The 20896-nt window shown below is 57.9% G+C and overlaps 2 protein-coding genes across 5 annotated transcripts in view; both read left to right on the forward strand.

Moving 5' to 3' along the window:
• Positions 1-1228, forward strand: part of SPNS3 (SPNS lysolipid transporter 3, sphingosine-1-phosphate (putative)) — a 47136-nt gene extending 45908 nt beyond the window's left edge. For both annotated transcript variants that reach the window (XM_084861783.1, XM_084861784.1), the window contains one exon: positions 544-1228. In XM_084861783.1, the coding sequence (XP_084717909.1) occupies positions 544-617 (74 nt within the window). In that variant the 3' untranslated portion in view covers positions 618-1228. The remainder of the gene's footprint in view (positions 1-543) is intronic.
• A 6324-nt stretch (positions 1229-7552) lies between these two features.
• Positions 7553-20896, forward strand: part of SPNS2 (SPNS lysolipid transporter 2, sphingosine-1-phosphate) — a 39683-nt gene continuing 26339 nt past the window's right edge. For all 3 annotated transcript variants that reach the window (XR_014793069.1, XM_084862964.1, XM_084862965.1), the window contains exon 1: positions 7553-8096. Coding sequence is in view for 2 of the 3 variants with exons in the window: in XM_084862964.1 (XP_084719090.1) it covers positions 7715-8096 (382 nt within the window). In the remaining variant the exon portion in view is untranslated. The remainder of the gene's footprint in view (positions 8097-20896) is intronic.

Raw genomic sequence — 20896 nt, forward strand, 5'->3', positions numbered from 1 at the left:
AGCAAAGGTGCGGAGTTGCGGGCATGATTCAGGCAGCCGTCTGTGGAGAGGCAGCAGCTGGTGCAAAGGCCCTGAGGTGGGATGCGCCTGGTGTGTGTGTGAGGACTGGCAAGGAGGCTGGTGCAGCTGGGGCAGGAGCGAGGGGAAAGGCACAGGGTGGCGGTAATGGGGTCCGAGCATGGGGTGTTTCGAGGGGCCCTTGTAGGAACTGGGGCTTTAACTCCTTGTGAGATGGGGGCCCTGCGGGATTTCCAGCAGATGAGCCTAAAGGCAACTGCTTTATCCTGCCGAAGCATCCCTCTGGCTGCTCTGTGAGAACAGACCGTGGGGACTTGGCATCGGTGCAGAGAGGCCACAGGAGGCTCCGCAGCCTCAAGGGAGAGCCGCGGGGCCCGGCTCGTGGTGGCGGCGCTGAAGAAGGGGTCGGATTTGGAGTTTGTTTTGAAAATGGAGAAGCTAGAGGATTTCCTGACAGACTGCCCAGGCCTGGTCCCTACGCTCCTTCTGCCTCCTTTGGGGCTGGCTGAGCTTTTCCTCACACAGGGACCCCGGACGACAAGGATGCGGAGTGCCAACACCTGCTTCCTGGCACGGACGCTTCCGCAGAGGTCTCCTGAGGCGCTGAGGCGTCCCCCTCCCCCCCACGCTCTTGCCCCCCACCCCCGTCCTGCAGCGAGGAGTCCCACCCTGCCTGCAACCCTGCTGCTGGTCTCCACAGAGTCAGTGCCTCTGCTCGCCCTTGGCTGTGGCTCCGGGACTCTGGCCGAGCTGCACCTGCCATGTCTTTGCTCCCGTGGAGAGCTGGCAGGGCCTGCGGCGGGGCTGGGAACGGAGCTATCAGCACCCTCCGTGGGAGGCCTGGGCCTGCGCCTGCCCCCAGCATGGGGCTGCTCCAGCCTGGGCTCCTCAGCCTGTCTGTCAGGGGGCCCTGATTAAAGTGTGGCCGGTACAAAGCCCACGGGTGGCAGGCCTGTGGGCCATCATGTTAATTACAGTCTTGCCGTGCCTGTGCTGGGAGTGGGAGCAGGATAGAAAGAGGTGGGGAAACGGAGGGAGCCGCTCAGATGGGTGTCTGGGCCTCTCCACCCTGGACTTCCATGGTGACTCAGTGTCCTCACGCTGCAGGGTCAGGAGGGCGCAGGACACCCCTCTCTGTGAATTCAGCCTCTGAACTAAAGGTGGGGGCCGAATCCGGGGTCTGGGAGGTAGGTTTCTGCTGGGGTGCGGGTGCGGGTGTGCGGCTTCAAGTTCTAGGAGCTCCGTGGAGGCGTGCCCACGTCTGTGCAGACCCAGCTGCCCCAACCACGCGGGCTCCCAGGACTGAGCAGGGGTCCTCCTGGCCCCCACCCCGTCCCCACGCCCTGACCCTCGCACAGCCCACGGGAGGGCTGGCTCTGCGGGACTCCACTGGGCTCGGAGCAGCTGGGCGCAGCGGGCCCTGCAGGAGATGGCAGCTTCCAGGCGGGCGGCCTGTTGGTTCCGCCTGTGAACATGAGCTCCCCTCCCCTCCCCTGGTGCCCGGCCAGGCGATCACTTGTTTACTTGCTGATCGCCCCCTTCCCTGCGCCAGGCTGTGCCTGTCTCCCAGCAGCTGTGGGCAGAGCGGTGACCCAGCCCTGTGCTCACCTCCTGGCCCTTGCTTGCTTCATCCCCACTCCCTGTGTGCCCTCCCTGTGCTCGTTGGTGGGTGGGACAAGTTCCAGGAGCTAGACTCTGGCTCAGCCCACGCCTGTTCTCCTGGCCCAGCTCTCCCCAGGGAGAGGCCACGCCAGGCCGCCAGGCCGGCCAGCCCCTCAACCTAGGATTTGACACTTGGAGCTCATGAAATGGGGTAGGAGGGGAGAAGCTGTCCCGTGATAAGAAAAAGGACTCCTGAGGATGTTTAGTACAGGGCTCTGCACCCAATTACCATGTGGGTGGGGAGTTCCTACAGCACCAAGCAATTCTCTGACGCCAGCGGGTGTCCTGATCTCCCTGGGTTCTGACAGTCTGCCCAGAGATGGTGCCAGACCCTACAGGCTAAGGGTTCAGTCCTACAAGTCTCCCCCTCACCCCCCACTTCGGATGCCAATCCCAAGTCCAGGTTGTTACCTGTGCCTCTGACCAGCTGGCTGTCAATCGGAGGTTCCCCTCCTTGGGCGTGTGAACTCACTAAAGTGGCCACAGAGCTCAGGAAACCCGTTTACTTACTAGATTACCGGCTTATGATAGAAGGAGACAATGGAGGCCTCCCTCGCCAGATGGAAGAGAAGCACAGGGCAAGGTGTAGGAAGGGGCGGGGCTTCTTCCATGGGCTCGCCAGGTGCCACTCTCCCCAAGCTCTGCATATTCATCAACCTGCAAGCTCCGGAATGCTGACCTTTGGGGTTTTTATGGAGCATCCATTACATAGGCACGATTGATTAAACTACTGGCCATTGGCAACGGATCTCAACCTGCAGCCCTCCTCCCTCCTCGGGGGACTGGTGGGGTCCCAAAGTCACCTCATTAACAAACAAGACACCTTTCAGGTTCTTATCACTTAGGAAATCCCAAAGGTGTTGGGAGCTCTGTGTCAGAAACGTATACATATTATACATCGCAGCATCACGCTTCGTTTCTCCTGAAAAGGAGGCGGCCAGTCTGAGGGAAGCCGGGGTGCCACGGTCCTTCAGCATTCCCTGGCTGTGTGACCCCTTCCTATCCCCTCTGAGCTGCACGCCCCCAGCCATATTTAAGAGGCTGAATGTGGCTTTTCCAGCCCAGGCCTCACGTGATTCTCACAGGCGGGGTCCAGGAGGCCCACAAGAACCCAGCGCCAGGTTGCGAGCCTTCCTCCCTACAGCCCTGGGAGGACCCCTGAGGGTTTGGCTCTCAGAAAAGGGTGAGGGCTTCCCAAGGGTTAGAACCTCAGCCACCCCCCACCTCTCCCACCACAGCATCCAGTGGCTGGGGAGAAAGATCAGAAACCTCACTTTCACCAGTTCCAGAAACATGTAGGTGCCCATCTTGGTGTCAGGCAGGGAATCTGACTCCAGCCCTGCCCTTGGGCCTCACAGCCCAAGATAAGACAGAGACACACTCCGCTAGGCCTAGTCCTGGGCTGAGGAACGGTTACATCCCTCAGAAGCCTTTGGGGAGGTGGCCTAGGAGCTGGCAAATGGCAGAAGTTGTTGGGGAAGGGAATTCCCAGTGGAAGGAAGAGACCAGGCCAAGGTACGGGACATGGAGCAGACCTGTGATGAGTGATGGAGGGGTATGGTGTGGCAGGAGAGGAGGAGAGAGTGCGTGTGTGTTTCAGGGGAGGGAAAGGAGGCAGGAGAGACTGGCTGGGCCGGAGGGGCTCAGATGCCAGTTGAGGAGTTGGGGCTTGAGTCCTATAATCTGGGGTAGTTTCTTCTGACGTCAATGGGTTCCCTGAAGTGTCTGTCTTTCCTGTGTTTGTGCTGCCGGGCAGGATGGGTGGAGCTTCTCAGGAATGAGCTAGACAAGATGCTGGGCCAGGCGTTTATAGGATGCTATCATCGGAAGTGGTTTGAAGCAGGGTGGGAGCTGTGGGGCTGGTGGAGTCTGGGAGGGAGAGACCAGGGCCAGACTGGGCTGAGGTCACAAGAGTAGGTAGGTGTGAGCTCAGCCACTCAACTAGAGCACACCTGTCTGGCTTAAAGGGCACTTGCTTGGCAATCCCCGTCACTAATACTCGGGACTTGTTTGTTGGGAATGTCACGAGGGAACATGCTGCTCAACAAGTTGAGGCCCTCAAGCCTGACCTGCTCCCACAGTGTATGAACTGCTCTTCGCAGAAACATGCTGCATGCCAGGTCCAGGTGTCATCCTGGCACGCGGGTGTGCCTGTGCATGCTCCTTTCTGTGTTGGTGTACGAGCATGTGAAGATGTGTTTACAGGGGCTGGATAAGAGCTCTTCTACCACCCTGACACCGGGCTTGAAGGGTTGAACGTGTGTATCGAGATGGTCACCCCAACCCTGGCTGTTCCCCTGCAACACCAGACATCGGTCTGCCTGCTTTAGTCCCTGAGGTGTATGTCTTTCCTCCATACTTGGGTGGGCCTGTGAGGTCGCTTGGTTTAATGCAAACTCTAGAGACAGAGCTGTCAGGAGTCAGCAAGAGGTATGTGGCTGCATGTGCTCCTTCTGTGTGGCCATGCCAGTTAGGGTGGTAGGGTTGTGTGCAACAGAAACTATCTCAAGTCAGAAGGAAATTTGTTGGAAGCACATCAGGAGTTCACAAAGTTGATGGGGAGATAGGAGATTCGGGAGCCAGGGCTCCTTGGATCATCTTATTGGGGGGACTTCACCAAGCTCCAGACAAATTTTCCCTCTTCTCTTGCTACCCTACTCAAGATTTAAAACACCGGGCAAGCGGATCCTATGCCATGCCTTGATGTATAACTCCACTAAGACCAGGATACGAGGGTGCTGTTAGGAGAGGGGATGGACTCTGAACATCAAAACAAAACAGCAATGAAAGGGGGAAAAAGACACCCCACCCCACAAAACAATAAAAAACAAGAGAACAAACATGGTGTCCATTACAATGACCTTGGGCAGGCCACTGGTCCTATCTCAGATGCAGTCTCTCCATGGGAAAGGGAAGAGGCTGGACTCGATGTCCTTCAAGGGATTCTTCATTTCTGATGGTCTGTTTCATGACCAGAGGAGGACGAAGCTTCTGTAATTTACAAAGTGTTAAACATGTTCAGATGACAGAACAGAAATGCCTGTGTTTGTGGAGACTCAGAGCCATCTGTTCTGAGCAGCAGAGATGAAACATTCTTTTTTAAAAAATATATATTTTATTGATTTTTTTTTTTTTTTTTACAGAGAGGAAGGGAGAGAGATAGTTAGAAACATCGATGAGAGAGAAACATCGATCAGCTGCCTCCTGCACATCCCCTACTGGGGATGTGCCTGCAATCAAGGTACATGCCTTTGACCGGAATCGAACCTGAGACCTTTTAGTCCACAGGCTGACGTTCTATCCACTGAGCCAAACCAGTTTTGGCCAGAGATGAAACATTCTGAGGAAACTCCTGAGGCAGGCTGGGCTGGGGATGGAGGGGCTCTAACAAATCCTAGCTGGGAACACCGGGGCAGGTGCCTTCTCCCACTGTGGGAGGTGACCTGTGGAGAAGGTAATCAAAGGGCGGACAAACACGGCACTTAGAAGCTCATGGAGGGTGAGTCAATCAGGGAGGAAATGCCTTTTCCAAAGGGGCCTGGGAGAGGAATCGGGCTGGTTTTGGAATCGCTTAGAGCAATAGACATGTGATACAAAGCAACACATACTTCTGAGCACCTGCTAAATGTCATTTACTCATTCAATCAACAAACATCCTCTGAACACCTCCTCTCCTGGACTGCAGGGATGAATCAGACAGGGTATGGGCCCTGGAGACTCAGAGTCTATTGTGGCGCGGGTGTGTGTGTGGGTGGACAAACATGATCGGCACAATGCGTGGGGTGGGAGGGAAGGATGCACAGGTTCCTCAGGTAGCCGCGAGGAGGAAATGATAGTTGCCCAGCTGGCGCAAGAAGGGCTTCCTGGAGGAAACCATGTCTGCGCTGGGTTTCTAAACAACAAGTGGGAGGAGGCAGCTAGGTAGACAGCTTAGGCAGAACAAGACTCAAGAGCCTGGGGAGGGGGACCAGCCCATGTGACGCTCTCCGTGGTACTGAAGCGGCGTTGCATTAGTCGGACAAGGGCTTTTGTGTGGATGGGAGAGAAGGGACTATACACAAGTGCCCCAACTCCTGCCACTCCTCTGGGCTCCAGGAAGTGTAACTGTGCATGAGTTGATGGAGCTCAGTTTTCTGTGTGGTGAAGTGTAATTTTGAGAGGTGGGCAGCAGGATCTGAGGCTAGAGGTTGGCATGGGTCACAAAGCGTTATGAAAGGTTTTGGAGATCATATTAAGGACCATCGCACATGAAGTTCATTGCCAGGGCCTAGCCCCAGCCCCATGGAGCTCCTAGGTCTGTCTTTATCTTTTAGCCACCTGTCATCCCAGGCCACCCATCGGAACTTCCCCTGTCCGGCCCTGCAGGCTTGAACTCAGCAAGCTGGAAAGAGGCAGCGAGGCAACTTTCAGAATGAAATCTGCTTTTCTAACCCTTCCATCACAGTCATTCATACCCAACATGCCAAAGCATATTTTTAGTCATTTCTCAGAATTTAAAATACACCTCAAGGGTGTCAAAAGCCACCCGCAGCTTGGGGATTAACTGCTCACAAGAGACAGTGGGCCGGGTGTCTGTGTGGGGGATGCCTCATGCTGAGTCACCCGTTTGCCATGTCATGACTCACTGTGGTCAACATCCTCATGAGAAGCACCTGCCTGTGGACTTGGACTTGGAAGAACCTGAGGTAGGAACTGAGCTCCCAGCCTGGGGGCTGGTGTTAGAGCCCTCCATCAGCACCTGACAGAGTAGCCATGTTCTTATAATGGGGTCATTTCTGGGCCCTGGGACCGGTCTGTGAAACTCATGGAATAATTCTGGTTTCTCAGGTTCTGTCTAGTTCTACCATTCTGTCCTCAGCCCTTTGTACAGGAATTTAATGTCAATCAAAGTCTCAAACACATGAGTGCGGGGAGGGGGGGCGGACCTCAGGTCCTCTGAGATGGGTGAGAGTGGTGGTTGTGGACACACAAGCTACTAACCACTCTCCATGGAAGACAGGCCTCCCCCCTCCACTGACCACTCGTTGACTTCCAGATTGTCTGAATGCCATCTCCCTAACAGAGAAACCGAGACTCAGGGAGTCTAGGCCAGGGTCCTGCCACTCTCCGGGGCACATCTGGGCGAGGTCCAAACCTCTTGTCTTCCATTCAGGGGTTTGCCCCTTACCTAGTGCACAGCTGGAAGCCTGACGCTTGGGGATGCCACACACTGAGGAGAGGAGGCCCCTCCTTGATGCCCTGTTTCTGGCGGAGCCCTGGCTCTCGCTGCCAGGGGCTGCCTCTGAGACAGGGGGAGGGTCTCAGTGCACACACAGGAATGGGCCCAGGGGGAGGCTGGGGACTCCTCTGGCTTCCCTGGGGAGATGGCCTTGTGTGCCTGTTGGAGACCTGGGTTCTGGGCTAAGCCCGCACTGATCACGCTTCCTGGAACTGATTAAATGAGGGCGGGTGAGCAGCTGCTGGAGCAGCCACCCCTCCCCTCCCCCCACTTAACAGAGACCCTCTCTCCAGGTCGTGCACGAGCGGGAGCCTTCAGCTTTCCCCCAGCCCCCGCCAAGGGCCCGGTCTTTGGTAGGCAGTGGAGACGGAGGGCATTGAATGGGTTCTGGGGGGGAGTCCTGCTCCCCGCACCCTGTCCCTAGCCCCGTAGCTCCCACACACCCGCTCCGCGCCCTCGCCCGCCTCCTTGGTCGTGCGGCTGCAGCGTGACTGCGCCCCCGTCGGGCAGCTGGGGCTCTGCGGAAGGACACCCCCTACCCCCCCACCCCCGGGGCAGCACGTGCGGGGCGGGGCTGTGGCCCGGGCCCGGAGCTGATTGGTTGCAGTGCGGTGGGCGGAGCCGGGCAGCAGCTGTCAGAGCCGCGGCGGCGGCGACAGCGCATCGTGCTGAACCGGGGCCGCGCCGCAGCCAGGGCTCCCGGAGCGCAGGAGCCGGGATGGTGCTGCGGCGGCTCCGCGGCGCACACACGCCCTGAGCGGGGCCAAGCCGGGCCGCGCGCCCCCCGCGCCCCCCGCCGCCGCGCTCCCGGCCGGCATGATGTGCCTGGACTGCGCCGCGGCGGCGGCGGGCGGCGCGGAGGACGAGGAGGCGGACGCGGAGCGGCGGCGCCGGCGCCGGGGGGCGCAGCTCGGAGCTGGCGGCGGCGGCGGCGGCGGCTGCTGCGGGGCGCGGACCGCGGGCGCCGCTAGAGCGGCGGGCCCCGACGACGAGGTGCAGACGCTGTCGGGCAGTGTGAGGAGGGCCCCGTCGGGACCTCCCAGCTCCCCCGGCACCCCGAGCTGCGCGGCCGCTGCTGCCAAGGGCCCCGGCGCGCAGCAGCCCAAGCCCGCCAGCTGGGGCCGCAGGCGAGGGGCAGCCGCCGCCATCCTCAGCTTGGGCAACGTGCTCAACTACCTGGACAGGTACACCGTCGTAGGTGAGCTGGTGCCCCATTCAGCCCGAGAACCAGAACTCCCCGCCTCGAGGTTCCCCGGGGGAGCCTGTGGTCCCAGATCCCCTTTATCCACGCCTTACGCGGGGTCCCCAAGGGCCCTCTCCGCTCAGGCTCCCCGATCCAATCCATAAACCGTTCTCCCACCCGGGACCAGAGGTTTTATTTGGGGGGGTCCCACCCCTGGTATGGCCCGCGCGTCCTCGCCAGCCCTTGACGTCCCACCCGTTGTCCTCTTTCCCAGGAGTCTCCTTTGCATCTCTCTCTGCCTTTCGCCTCCGCGCCCCCTTCCGCCCCCACCTCAGGTTTTCGGGCCTCTCCTCCCCTTCCCCCTGTCCAGACGGTCCGTAGGTCGGTCTGTAGGTCGGTAGCCCGTCAGTCCCTTCCTCCGCCGCCTCCACTCCCCTGCGTCCTCCGTGGGGTGAGCGCGCGCGCCCCTTGCGGGTGTGCGCCCGGGGGGACCGAGTGTGTGCGCGCAGGCAGCGCGGGTGTGTGTGTGAGCGTGTGTGTGTGTGTGTGTGTGTGTGTGTGTGAGCGTGTGAGCGCGTGGCTGACAAAGGCTCCGGGCTGCGGGGAGCAGAGGGCGGGGCGGAGCGGGTCCGTGGCGCCTGGGGACCCAGGATGCGGTTTGCAGCTGGCCCTGGCTGGAGGCCTGAAGACGCCTCCCCCTGCTCTATGGCGCCTGGAGCCCGGGCTAGGGCGCTGGCCACCGGGGCTTAGGGAAGGGTTGCCTCAGCATCTCGGCGAATTAGCCTTGGAGATGGGGTGGCGTTCCGTGGAACAACCGGGTTCCAGTCCAAGATTTAACCTCTCCGGTACCTCCTGTGTGACCTTGGGCCGGTCTCAGCCTGGGTTTGAGTCCGTTGGTGAGGTGCTTGAATCCTGGGCCTCTGCGGACGGAATTCCAGGCTGCGCCCTTCCCTCCCCTCCCCCAATTCTCTGGGGTCTGGGAGCAGGGACTTTCCCCGAGGCTGCCCTCAGGTGGGAATGGTGCAGCCGGGAGAGAAAAGGACCTGGCGTAGGTGGGAGCTCCCTGCGGGAGAGCTGTGGCCGCGGATCTGGCGCGCTGGGCCAGAACCTGCCCACCCACAGCTTAGTAGAATCTGGAGCTACAAAAAAATAAAAGGCAGGGGGAACCGGGGACAGATTGTAAAGAGAACTTGGAGGTGATCTAGAGGAGAGCCCCGCGTAAACCAGCTGCTCCCTGGGTTCCCTTCTCTGGGCCTGGGTCTCCTTCTCTGTGGATGGGGGTTTGTGTCAAGTGGGAGGGGAGAACTCTGATGGAGACAGAGGCCTTCCCCTCCCCTCTCCAGCTTTCAAAACCCTCGGCTCTCTCCATTCCTCCCAGCGTGCTGCAGGGTGGAAGTGGGTACCAGTGGCGCCAGTTCCTCACGTTGCTCGCGCGATCAGGAATACAAAGAAGGGCCTAAGTGCACCAGCCCCTGTCATGCTGGTGCCCGCCGGGAGAACTGGGAGTTTAAGTGCCCGGCGAGGATGGCGTTAGAAACACCGGGAACACCGGGAAAGCCTGCCTAGGAAGAGGCTTCCCACCCTCTCCCAGCGGCCAGTGGATGGGCTGCTTCTGGCAGGCAGCACTTTCAACTTGTTTTTTCCGGCCCCAGACCACCCCCTCTGATCTTCGGGAAGCCAACTCTGCCGGGGAGGGGAGGTTGAGAGGAGAGGGTAGGATCAGGGAGGTCTGATGTTTATCTGCCCCCATCAGAATATCAGCCGCTAGGACATTTCTGGTGAATTGGTAAGGGGGGGTGGGGAGCAGTGGCTACGCGGGGCGTGCACAGCAGGGAGGAAGGCCCGGAAAGCCCTGTGCAAACACCGGCCTATGGGCTGTGCATCCCTCCCTTCCCCAGCCAGGCCGGAGCTCCTGCCCCGCCCCGCCTTCAGCACACAACGTACACAGATTTCCTCTCCGGATGAGTCTGGCTCCCTCTCCCGCTCTTTATGGTAGATTTCCCCCACGCTCTCCTGGCCCCAAGGTCAGTTTTTAGGAAGATTTACTGTCTCTACGGCAACGACTGTGGCTTGGGTGGGGCAGGGTTATGAATGGTCATTCCAGGTCTGGGCCCACCTGTTGCTGGCTGGCCCATCTGAGAGAGAGAGAGAGAGAGAGAGAGAGAGAGAGAGAGAGAGAGAGCGAGCGCACCAGGGGATGCTGACACTCCACTGATCGGTCACTTTTGATGTTCCCACTCCCCTGGCCCCCCTTCCCCCCAGAACTTTACAGTCTGGTCCTGGCTCCCGCCTCAAAAAGAGTTCCCACTCTCTTTTAATCGATCCTGTGAATTTCTGTCTTCGTGTTGTAGATCAGCTTTGTCCAAAAGCAATATAATGTAGGTCCCATGTACCATTTAAACATTTCTGGCAGTCACATTTAAAAAATAGAAAAGAAATAAGTGAAATGAATTAGTATATTTTATTCAACTCAACCTACTTCAACATGTAATCAGTGTAAGAGCTATGGGTGAGATTTTGCCTTCCTTTTCCCACGGAGTTTTGAAACCCCGTGTGTTTGACGTTTATGGCACGTGCCCATTTGGGCGAGCTGCATCTCAGGTGCTCACCAGACACAGTGGGGCCCCTGCAGCGGGCAGGGCAGCTCTAGAGTCCCTGACGCCAGATGGAAGTCCAGCTCTTCAGCGGCCAGCTGTGTGACCTTGGGCGTGTCCCTCGAGGCTCCCAGGTGGTCGTCCCCCCCCCCCCCCACCTCTGGGTCATGTGGAGCAAACAGAATGTCTCTTAAGCACCTGGGACAAGGCCGGCCTCCGAGGAGAGCGTCCCTGAGGTCACTGCCTTCTCCCCCTTGCCTCTGAGCAAGCCGTGCCCTGGCCCCCGTGCCCTCCGCCGTTCTCTGTGTGGAACAGTCTCTCTCAGGACCTCTCCGTCCTCCGCCAGGGCTGCTCTCGGTCCTGGGAACAGCGGCAGGTCTGCCTCTGCCCTGGCATTCCCAGCGCCACCCAGTGATCCAGCTAATTACGGCCTCTCCTCGCCATGGGAACCCCTGAGGGCAGCAGGTGAGGAGGGCCAGGCTCCCTCCTTCCCGAGCTGCTTCAGTGGGATGAAATTGAGGGAACCCAGACACCGACCCTTCCCTCCGCCTCCTTGTGCAGCTGGGACGCTGATGCTGCCTGGAAGGAGGGCAGTGCAGAGCAGAGCACTCATCCCTCATCGCTCCTCTGAGGTCCGGGGCAGAGCCGAGCAGAACCAGAGCCCCAGGTGCGGTGTTCTCTTGGTGGTGGAGGCCTCTGCTCTCTGCTGGCCACACTCTGGGCGGTGACTTTCACTCAGGTTAACAGAGGCTGTTTAAGCATTCCCCCCCCCCCCCCCCTCCAGCATATGGCTTTTGCTCCCCTGGCCCCTCTCTCCATTCTGAGATCTCACCCATAGCTCTTACACTGATTACATGTTGAGGTAGGTTGGGTAGACTGAGTTGAATAGAATATATTAATTCATTTCACTTATTTCTTTTTTATTTTATTTTTTAATGCGACTGCTAGAAAATGTTAAATGGCATATGGGGCCCACATTCTATTTATTCTATTCCTTGTGGCTGCCAGGCGAGGAGAAGGAGGGAGCCGCTCAGGGGGGGGTCCTGGTCCCCTCTCCCCAGCTCTGCTTCCTGGGGCCCGAGCTGCCTTTGCCCCTGGACTCCCGTTCTCCCATCTGTGAAGTGGGAGCAGAGCTGCGGGTGTGGGCGGCAGCCTTCTGTTTCTGGAACCACGAGGGGGTCGGCGCCGGCCCTGTTCGTGGTTGGAGGCTGACTACGTGAGAGCTGGGATCCTTCCCCAACTTCTCTGGGGCTACCTGTCCCCCCTTCCTAAGTCCTTTCCCTTTGATCCAGCCCACGGATCCACTTAAGCCTGGGTGGGGTGAGGGCTGGTGAGGAGAAGCAGAGCCCTGCCCTGGGGGAGTCCTTTTCTGCCAGAGAAGCTGAGATCGGTATCCGTGGCAACCGCTCACTAACACAAACCCGGAAGAAGATCGGAGCACAGGGACCCAGCCGAGAACACAGGCCTGGCACCGGGCCTGGGGGCTCCCCCAAACCCCTGAGCCATGCCGAGGGGGCTGCCAGGCTGGGGGTCTTGGCTCCTTTCTGTCTGCTTGGTTGTCCGTCCAGAGCTGACAGACGGGGAAATGGAGGCGTAGGGTCTCCTACAGGGTTACCTGGGTGGGAAGCGCCCCGTTAAGCCTCACCTCTGTGGCTATCCTTGTGGGTAAGGATAGTCCATGCTACCTCCATCCCGTCCCCCCAGGAAGTTTTGTCCCCTTGGGTGGCCCTGCTGTAGCCTCTGACACACCAGCACGCCCTGAAATCTGCAGGGCAGGTGTCCCGGGCCGCATTCCAGAGCGCCTGTCTGGCAGGTGAACCGAGGGCCGGCCTGGAATGCCGGCACCCTGATGACTAACTGCCAGCTGCCCATTTCCTTGATCCTTCTTCCTCCTCTGGCCTTTTGTGGTCGGTTCCGTCAGCACCTGGGCTGTGCTGTAGACCTGCTGGAGGAAGTGTCTTTAAATTTTTAAAAAAATTTATTAATTGACTTGAGAGAGAGAAGAAGAAGAAGAAGGGAGAGATAGAAACATGGATTTGTTGTTCCACTTATGTATGCATTCGTTGGTTGATTTGTGTACATGTTCTGACTGGGGATTGAACTGGCAACCTTAGTGTATTGGAATGATGCTCTAACCAACTGAGCCACCCTGTCACGGTTCAGAGGAAGTGTCCTGAAACTCACTAACTTAGTCATTCAGGGCTATTGAACAGCCTGTGCCTTAGATCCCCATTTTATGAATGGGGCAAGCGGCTGCAGGCTGCAGGTTACAGCTGATCTGAGAGTAAGGCTGTTTGGGTCAGAGCTGCTCAGCGAGGAAAGAGTGCCTGTCACCTCTCCAGACAGGAAGTGGCTTTTGTTTCTGCCCAGGTGTAGGGGTCCTGAAATCCTGAGAGTAGAAAGGGAGTGAGAGGAGGGAGGCAAAGGGGACACTGGTTTGATTTTCTTTGTGTTGTTAAATTACATTTTTATTGATTTCAGAGAGGGAGGGAGAGGGAGATAGAAACATCAATAAGAGAGAATCATTGATTGGCTGCCCCCTGCACTGGGCATGTGCCCTTGTCCTGGGACCCTTCAGTCTGCAGGATGATGCTCTATTTACTAAGTCAAACTGGCTAGAGCCTGGTTGGGTTTTCAGGCTCTCTGTTGGGCTTTGAATGTCTTCGGGGCTGAGCTCCTGGCTTTGCCAGACTGGCTGTGCCCTCTGAGCCCTAAATCCATAATAGGTAATTTTGCACCTCTCTGTTTTTAAAAAAAGTATATTTTTATTGATTTCTCAGCGAGGAAGGGAGAAAGAGAGAGATAGAAACATCAATGATGAGAGAATCAGTGATTGGCTACTTTCTACTAGCCCCCTACTGGGGATCAAGCCCACAACGCAGGCATGTGTCCTGACCTGGAATTGAACCGTGATCTTCTTGTTCATAGGTCGATGCTCAACCACTGAGCCATGCTGGTCAGGCCGCTCCTCTCTTTTTATGATCAGCATCTTGCTCCCAAGGGTAGCATGGGCCGCTTGGTCACAGGAATACCTACCTGCTGGCCTCTGGCTCTGCCTGTACCTCCCTCCCCCAGGATAACCAGATCTGTTCCCCAGTTACTGCAGCAGCCAGCCTCAGTTTCCCTGGTTGGGTCTCTGTGGTGTCGCTGCCCTCCTTCCAAGAAGTCTTCCCCACCTTAACCAGTTTGGCTCAATGGATAGAGCGTCGGCCTGTGGACTGAAGGGTCCCAGGTTTGATTCCGGTCAAGGGCATGTACCATGGTTGTGGGCACATCTCTAATAGGGGGTGTGCAGGAGGCAGCTGATTGATGTTTCTAACTCTCTATCTCTCTCTCTTCCTCTCTGTAAAAAAAAAATAATATATATATATATTTTTTTAAAAAGAAGTCTTCCCCAACTTTCTGGGCTGAGCCAGACACCTAACTTGTGGTTTTCAAGTGCACTCTTTCCCATATCCATCCCAACACCTAGCCCTGTGTAGGGTGGCTGTCTCCCTTGAGGGGCTGAGCTGGCCATCTCTGGTTGTGGGTTCGATACCCAAGGGCCTGGCACAAGCTTGGCCCTTGTTGACTGACTTGAATGGCAGCGTTAGGTTGGCCCAGACCTGTCTGACCCCAAAGCCCATCCTTCTGAGCTGAAAGGGCTTTGAAAGGTTTGACGACCGAGATAAGGACCGGGCCCCTGCTCTGCGGCCAGGGTTTCTGTCAAGGTGGCTGGCCCGAGCCTTTCGTCTGACCAGATCACACAGTGATCTGTGGGACCTCACACCCCCGGAAGGAAATTGGGGAAGTGGTCAGCATGGTCCCTGCCTGCCCAGCTCTTAGCCCCGACAGCAGGCCCCCTGGCCCCCATACTGGGAAGAACAGCTCCTGTACATCCGGGAGGGCACTGGGGAGGCTATGCTCGGTGTCTCCTGCAGAGAGGGCACTAAAGGTGACAGGCTGGCTTTGGGTACACAGTGAGGCTGTCTGCTCTGGGCCTGGCCCTCTCGGGTAACTAGCTGGGAAGTTGGTGAAAGGAGTCCTAGAGCAGTGATCTGCAAACCGCGGCTCGTGAGCCACGTGAAGCTCTTTGGCCCCTTGAGTGTTCTAATGCCACTTCTTCAAAATAGACTCTCCCAGGCCGAAACCCGACTTCTGTGCATGGTCCACGAAGTTTCAATCGCACTGTACGTGCTCGCCTGTACGTGGCATTTTGTGGAAGAGCCACACTCAAGGGGGCAAAGAGCTGCATTTGGCTCGTGAGCTGCAGTTTGCCCACCACTGCCCTAGAGGAGACGTAGCAGAAATCAGCAGGAACAATGCTCTCCCTGGAGCTTGGAGGGAGGACTGGGGCCTGGCTTCCTCCCTCTCCTCAGTCCTCTGCCATCATGGAGGCCTTGCTGGGGTCTCCCCCCCAAACCTGGTAGCTCATGGAGGTCTTTGTGGTCCCTCACCTGTCAAGCATGGATTTCCAGTGGGGGTCCCAGGAGGCAAGGGGCATGATTGGGCTTTGGAAACTGTGAAGGGCTGTGCCTGGGGAGGGGTGGTGCTACTTGGTCACACGCTGTTTCTCGCACCCACGTGAGGGCTGTGGATGTGGATGTTCTGGGGGGCTGGTTGTGCCCCCTTTTCTGGGTTTTGTTGGGAGAACACAGGCTACGTCTGGAACTTGGAGGCCAGCTCAGCCTTGCTCCCGCCTGTTTCTTTGGCCTTTGGCCCATTCACCTCTGAATCTCAACTTTCCACCCGAGAAGTGGGAGCAGAAGTCGCGGGTGGAAAGTTGAAGCAGCACCCCGAGAAAGCTGGGAGTCTGTGGCTGGAGCTGCGCCGTTCTGCGGTTTCTTATCTCTCTCCCCACACCTCCCCTTATCCTATGTCTGTGGCCACACAGGCCACGCCCTCTGAGGATCCTGATGAGGGTGTGGCCGCCTTGTCCTCTGTCCAGTGGTCTGGGGGGCCTCTGAGGCAGGACAGGGCCAGGGAGGCGGAGCTGGGGAAGGAGTGGCTGTGCAAAGCCCCCAAATTGCTAAGGCCGCGCCTGGTTCCAGGAAAGCTGGCCCCAAATGATAGACTAGAACCACAGGACGGAGGCCGGGCTGCCTGCCCCCGCCCACCCTGGGCACGGAGACTTAGTGGGAGAAGGGAGGGCTCTCTGAGCTCTGGGGGTGGGTCCTCTCCAGGGCTGGCAGGCAGGGCTCTTGGTAGGGAGGGTGCTATGGTCTCCAGCTGGAGTGCTCCTTAGGGGGACAAGCTTGCAGTCTAGATCCTCTAGGGAGGGGGTAGGGCCGCTCTGAGGGGCGCTGGGGCCTCATACCCAGAGTCCCTGCAGAGATGACCATAAGCTATCCTGACGTTAATGCCCCAGGTTCGTAGGACAACATGCGGGCAGGAGGGCCAGCATATGTAGAACAAATGTGATTGAGGTGTAGGATGAGCCTGGCAGGGATGGAGGGCGACCCTGGGTCTCTCTCATCCTGAGGCGCCCAGTAGGGCCCAGAAGCTCCTGGCAGTCAGTAAGCTTGTCCCTGGTGGGAGCTCTGGGTGGTAGAAGTGTGTGTGCTGGAGAGCCTGGGGCCCCTGGTCAGGGACTGTCTTGGCCAGTCCCTTAGGGTAAACGGGGCGGGGGGGGGGGGGGGTGTTGTCAGCCTGGCCAGGCTGTGGTTTCCCAGCCTTAGCCATCCAGAGCCAGGTCAGCAGAGCCAGGCCCTCAGGCCCTGTAATTACTGGGGTGGGAGCTGTGGCCCAGTGTTCAAGCAGAGTAAGCCAGCTCTGAGGCCTCCACAGGGGGACCAGGGTCCCTCCTAGGGGGACCAATCAATGGCAGGCCTGACCCATCCCTTCAGATCCCTAGGCCCTGTCTCTCTAGCCATCTGCCCCCATTTTGGAGAAAAGATCACTGAGGTGGGAGCTCCCATTGTTCTCTGTCACGACTAGGGCTCCTGCCCCATGAGCTAATGACCTGTGATAACATTTATTGACCACCTACTATGTGCCAGGCACCGTTCCACGCACTTCACATGGGCCAACCCATTCAAACCTCACAACGACCATAGAAAGCAGATCTTAAAATGAAACCATGTGACAGAAGATGAAACCGGCACAGAGAGGCTAAGAAACTTGCTGGGGCCACACAGCAGAGAAGGTTGAGAAGCCAGGATTTGAACCCAGGTGGTCTGGCTCTAAAGCCCAGGCTCTTGGGAATTCAGCTAAGGTGCCTGCTGCTCTGAGAGAGGCAGAGTGCCTGTGGGGTGGGGATGACTGTGCGTGGGGAGGGAGCTTGAGTGGCCTGCCCTGGCTGACTAGGCAAGAAGCGACCTCAGGATCACAATGTCCCTGCCGTGCATCCGAGGCTGGTCTGACCTGGGGCTCCTGAGGGCATTGTGGGTTTCCTTGTGCACCTTGGCCTTTCGGTGGACTCTGTGATGTCTGCAATTTGGGTCTGGACCTGGTTCCTCTGGTGGCTACAGGAGGACCAGCAGTGATGGGGATCACTGAGGGTATTCGTGACCCTCGAAAGCAATCCTGTCCTGTCCCCTCTGGCAACTGCTTCTTCTCTCTGCCCCTTTACAGCTAATGTCCTCACCCCTCCTCACCTCCATCATCCTCCTGGTGGCTCAGTCCCACAGTCCCTCTCACCCCTCAGTGTCCCAGCCACCTGGGCTTCACCCCTTTGGTCCCCATTCCCTGAGTGGCACCAGGGCCAGACACCTGGGAGTCAGCCATGATACCCCCTTGCCTCCCACAGGCCCATGAATGAGCCAACTGGGTGAGTCAGGCCAGATTCCAACCAGCTCTGGGGGTGCCCTCGAGGTTACAGGTTCCTCCTCAACAGGAGCCAGAGAGAGAGAGAGAGAGAGTGTGGGGAGTGGGGTGGGGGGTTAAGGGGGGTGAGGTGGGAGGGTGTCCTGGCAGAAGTGATCTCAGATCAGGCTCTGGATCAGGTGGATCTGAATAAGTGGACTTGGACACTCCAGGAGGAGGGCATGGCTGCAGTCAAGTCCTGGAGGCCACATACAGGCTGTTATGTGCGAGTCCTGGTGGCCTCAGATCAGCCAGGCCCGTGGTTTCCAAACACCCGGGCTGCGTGGTAATAGGCCCCTGCTCCTCACCTCTAGACAGGGTGATTGTACGGCGTGGGTCACGGAGGCCCCAGATGCCAGAAGAAATCTGCCCTTCAGTTGGGTGGCAATTGGGAGCCACTCCACATTATTGGACAGCCGCACCAATGAGCTAATACTGGTAGCCCTCTTGGAACCGTGCCTGGCACATAGTAAGCACCAAACACGTGAAAGCCCAGATTACTGTTGCTGTTGGTAGTCATTATACTGAGCCAGGGGCCTGGGTGGGGGGACTTGGAAGAACACGTGGGTAGCTGAGCTCTTCCCAGAGGTGACAGACAACCCCTGGATCATGACATTTGCTCCTTGAGTCCAGAGACTGTCTGTGTTTCTGAACCCCGCCCAGGACTTAGCAGATCAGTAAGTGCTTGTGCGGTCAGGCTGCGGGAGGGATGCTAGATGGGCCAAGAGAGGAAGCTGGGAGCCTGGAGAGGAGGCCACGTGGGGAAGGAGAGAATCATTGGGCTCATTCATGGGTCTGTGGGAGGCAAGGGGGTATCATGGCTGACTCCCAGGTGTCTGGCCCTGGTGCCACTCAGGGAATGGGGACCAAAGGGGTGAAGCCCAGGTGGCTGGGACACTGAGGGGTGAGAGGGACTGTGGGACTGAGCCACCAGGAGGATGATGGAGGTGAGGAGGGGTGAGGACATTAGCTGTAAAGGGGCAGAGAGAAGAAGCAGTTGCCAGAGGGGACAGGACAGGATTGCTTTCGCCACCAGGATGAGAGAGATGTGAGCGCTTTCTTAGGCTGATGTGCAGGAGACAGAGGTGAGGGAGGTGCTGAAAATCCAAGCTCAAGCTGGGGGCGGGCCCAGGGCGAGATCCCTGAGAGGCAGGAAGGACAGGTGGTCTAGAGGGGACAGTTGACCTTAGACAAGAGGCAAGACCTTCGGGGCTCGGAGAGTGTAGCTGGGGTCAGTGAAGAGAAGATTCAGATGCTCCTGCTGTCCCAGAATGTTTTCTTGCCTCAGGGAAGAGGACCCTGTGGGCAGAGGGCGATTCTGGCTGTGGATTTGGGGTGACTGCCTGGAGACGCCTGGATGGGGACCTGTGGCCGTGGGCTGGGTGGGGTGGGGACTCCACCGTGCATGCCCCTGGTGGGTAGGGATGGTGGAGTGGGCTTGGCCTGAGCTGGAGGAGGCTTCTCCTGGGCGTGAGGCCCATCCTGTGACCCACCAAACCTCAGCCTCCAGGAAAGAGGCTAAAAATAAGGCTGTGGTGAAGAAGGGAGGGGGTGTGGGCCCAGGCCAGGCTGGAGCCCAGAGGAAAATCTGAGACGACCGGCCGGGCTGCTGTGACACACGCTTCCCGTGCCAGCGGCCGGTGGGATCTCCTCCTCTGTGACCGTGGCTCCTTCCAGCCTGTGAGAGGAAAACAACCCAGAGAGGCTCAGGCGGGGCCTGCAGGAGGCCCTGCTCCTGGGGAGGTTCCCTCGGGCCTTCTGCCTATATCTCAGGCCTTGCACCTAAACCGGGGTGCCGGGGGGGGGGGGGGGGCGGTGCTGGGTGGGGGCATCCAAAGCTTCCTGTATCTTGGGGTCTAAACTGCCTGGGACCTCCCTGGGACCCTGGATGCCATCTGGATGTGCAGAAATGTTCCTCCGCCTTCCCAGGAGCTCCGGGCAGGAGAGGAGGCCAGGGAAGCTTCCTGGAGGCAGAGGCAAGCTTTGGGCCATGAAGTCATGGGAGGGAGGCTGTGTCTGGTCAGGTGGCTAGAATGTGCCTTGGGAGGAAGCAAGAGTGTTTTCCTTCCTTCTCCTTCCTTCCTTCCTTCCTTCCTTCCTTCCTTCCTTCCTTCCTTCCTTCCTTCCTTCCTTCTTTCCTTCCTTCTTTCCTTCCTTCCTCCCTCCCTCCATCCCTCTCTCCCTTTTTAATATATTTTTATTGATTTCAGAGAGGAGGGGAGAGGGATAAAGAGATAGAAAAATCAATGTTGAGAGAGAATCATTGATTGGCTGCCTCCTGCACGCCCCCAACTGGGGACCAAGCCTGCAACCCAGGCATGTGCCCTTGACCGGAATCGAACCTGGGACCCTTCAGTCCGTAGGCTGAGGCTCTATCCATTGAGCCAAACCAGCCAGGGCTAGAGTGCTTTTATTTGTTGTGCACACAAACTGTCTTTACGATGCCGATTTTGATAGGAACTTCTTCCCAGGAAGTGGCCAGTAGTTATTGTAGATCCATGCTCTCCGTTCGGCTATGGTTGGGGACCCACTGCTCAGGGCCCCAGGGAGAGTGTTACCCGCCTGCCCCTTCCCAACTCCGCCCATCCTTGCCCAGCACGTAAACAGCCCCTGTTCTGGGCTCTGGAGATGACTTTCTGGCTCCAGTGCTCCAGGGGCTCCTGGCCTAGTGGGGGAGAGGCAGGCACACACATTCGTTGGTGCGTCCGCTCCACATTATTTCATTTCAAATGCTGACATCATTTTCATCATCATTATCATCATCATCATCTTGAAGAGCCTGGGAACCCCTGAAGGCAGGGTCTGGTCCCTTCTGTCCCCTGCATGGGGAGCTCACAGGCAGGCCCCGTCTCCTCCTCCTGGCCCCCCTGTTCCTCCCCAGGGCAGGTGTGGTGGTCAGCTGGGCTCTGGCCTGGCCTCCTGGTGTTCTGGCTGTGTGCTGGGCCCTGGCCCGGGGGACAAGAGCAAACCACACGAAAGCAGTGTGGCACAAGAACAAGCTTTGATTACGGTAACAGATGTGTTTCAGATCTCACCTCTGACACCTTAAGTGCTCTATGACAAGTTATTTCACTTCTCAGAGCCTGTTTCCTTACATGTCAAGTGGGGTTAATAAATGTAGGTCCTAGCAGAGGCAGTGAGCGGATGATGATCGTAGACACCTGCACAGGTAGAAACACCAGCTGGAGAGCCTCACACGGTGCCTGGAACTTAGTGGGAACCAGTAACGGATGGCTCTTAGCTCCCTGCTGCAGTGGGTCCAAGGAGCTCCTCTCCATGTCCCTGCGTGTCTTCCCTGTAGAACTAACTAATCCTAGTGTGACAAGTGCTGAAACAAGGATGGACAAGGGGCAACTAACTTACTGAGGTTGGTGGGAGGGGCAGAAATCAGGGAAGACTTCCCAGAAGAGGAAGCACCTGAACTAGTCTCGAAGAAGT

The sequence above is a fragment of the Pipistrellus hanaki genome, assembly GCF_964339955.1.
Source record: "Pipistrellus hanaki genome assembly, chromosome: 16".
NCBI classification, from domain to species: domain Eukaryota; kingdom Metazoa; phylum Chordata; class Mammalia; order Chiroptera; family Vespertilionidae; genus Pipistrellus; species Pipistrellus hanaki.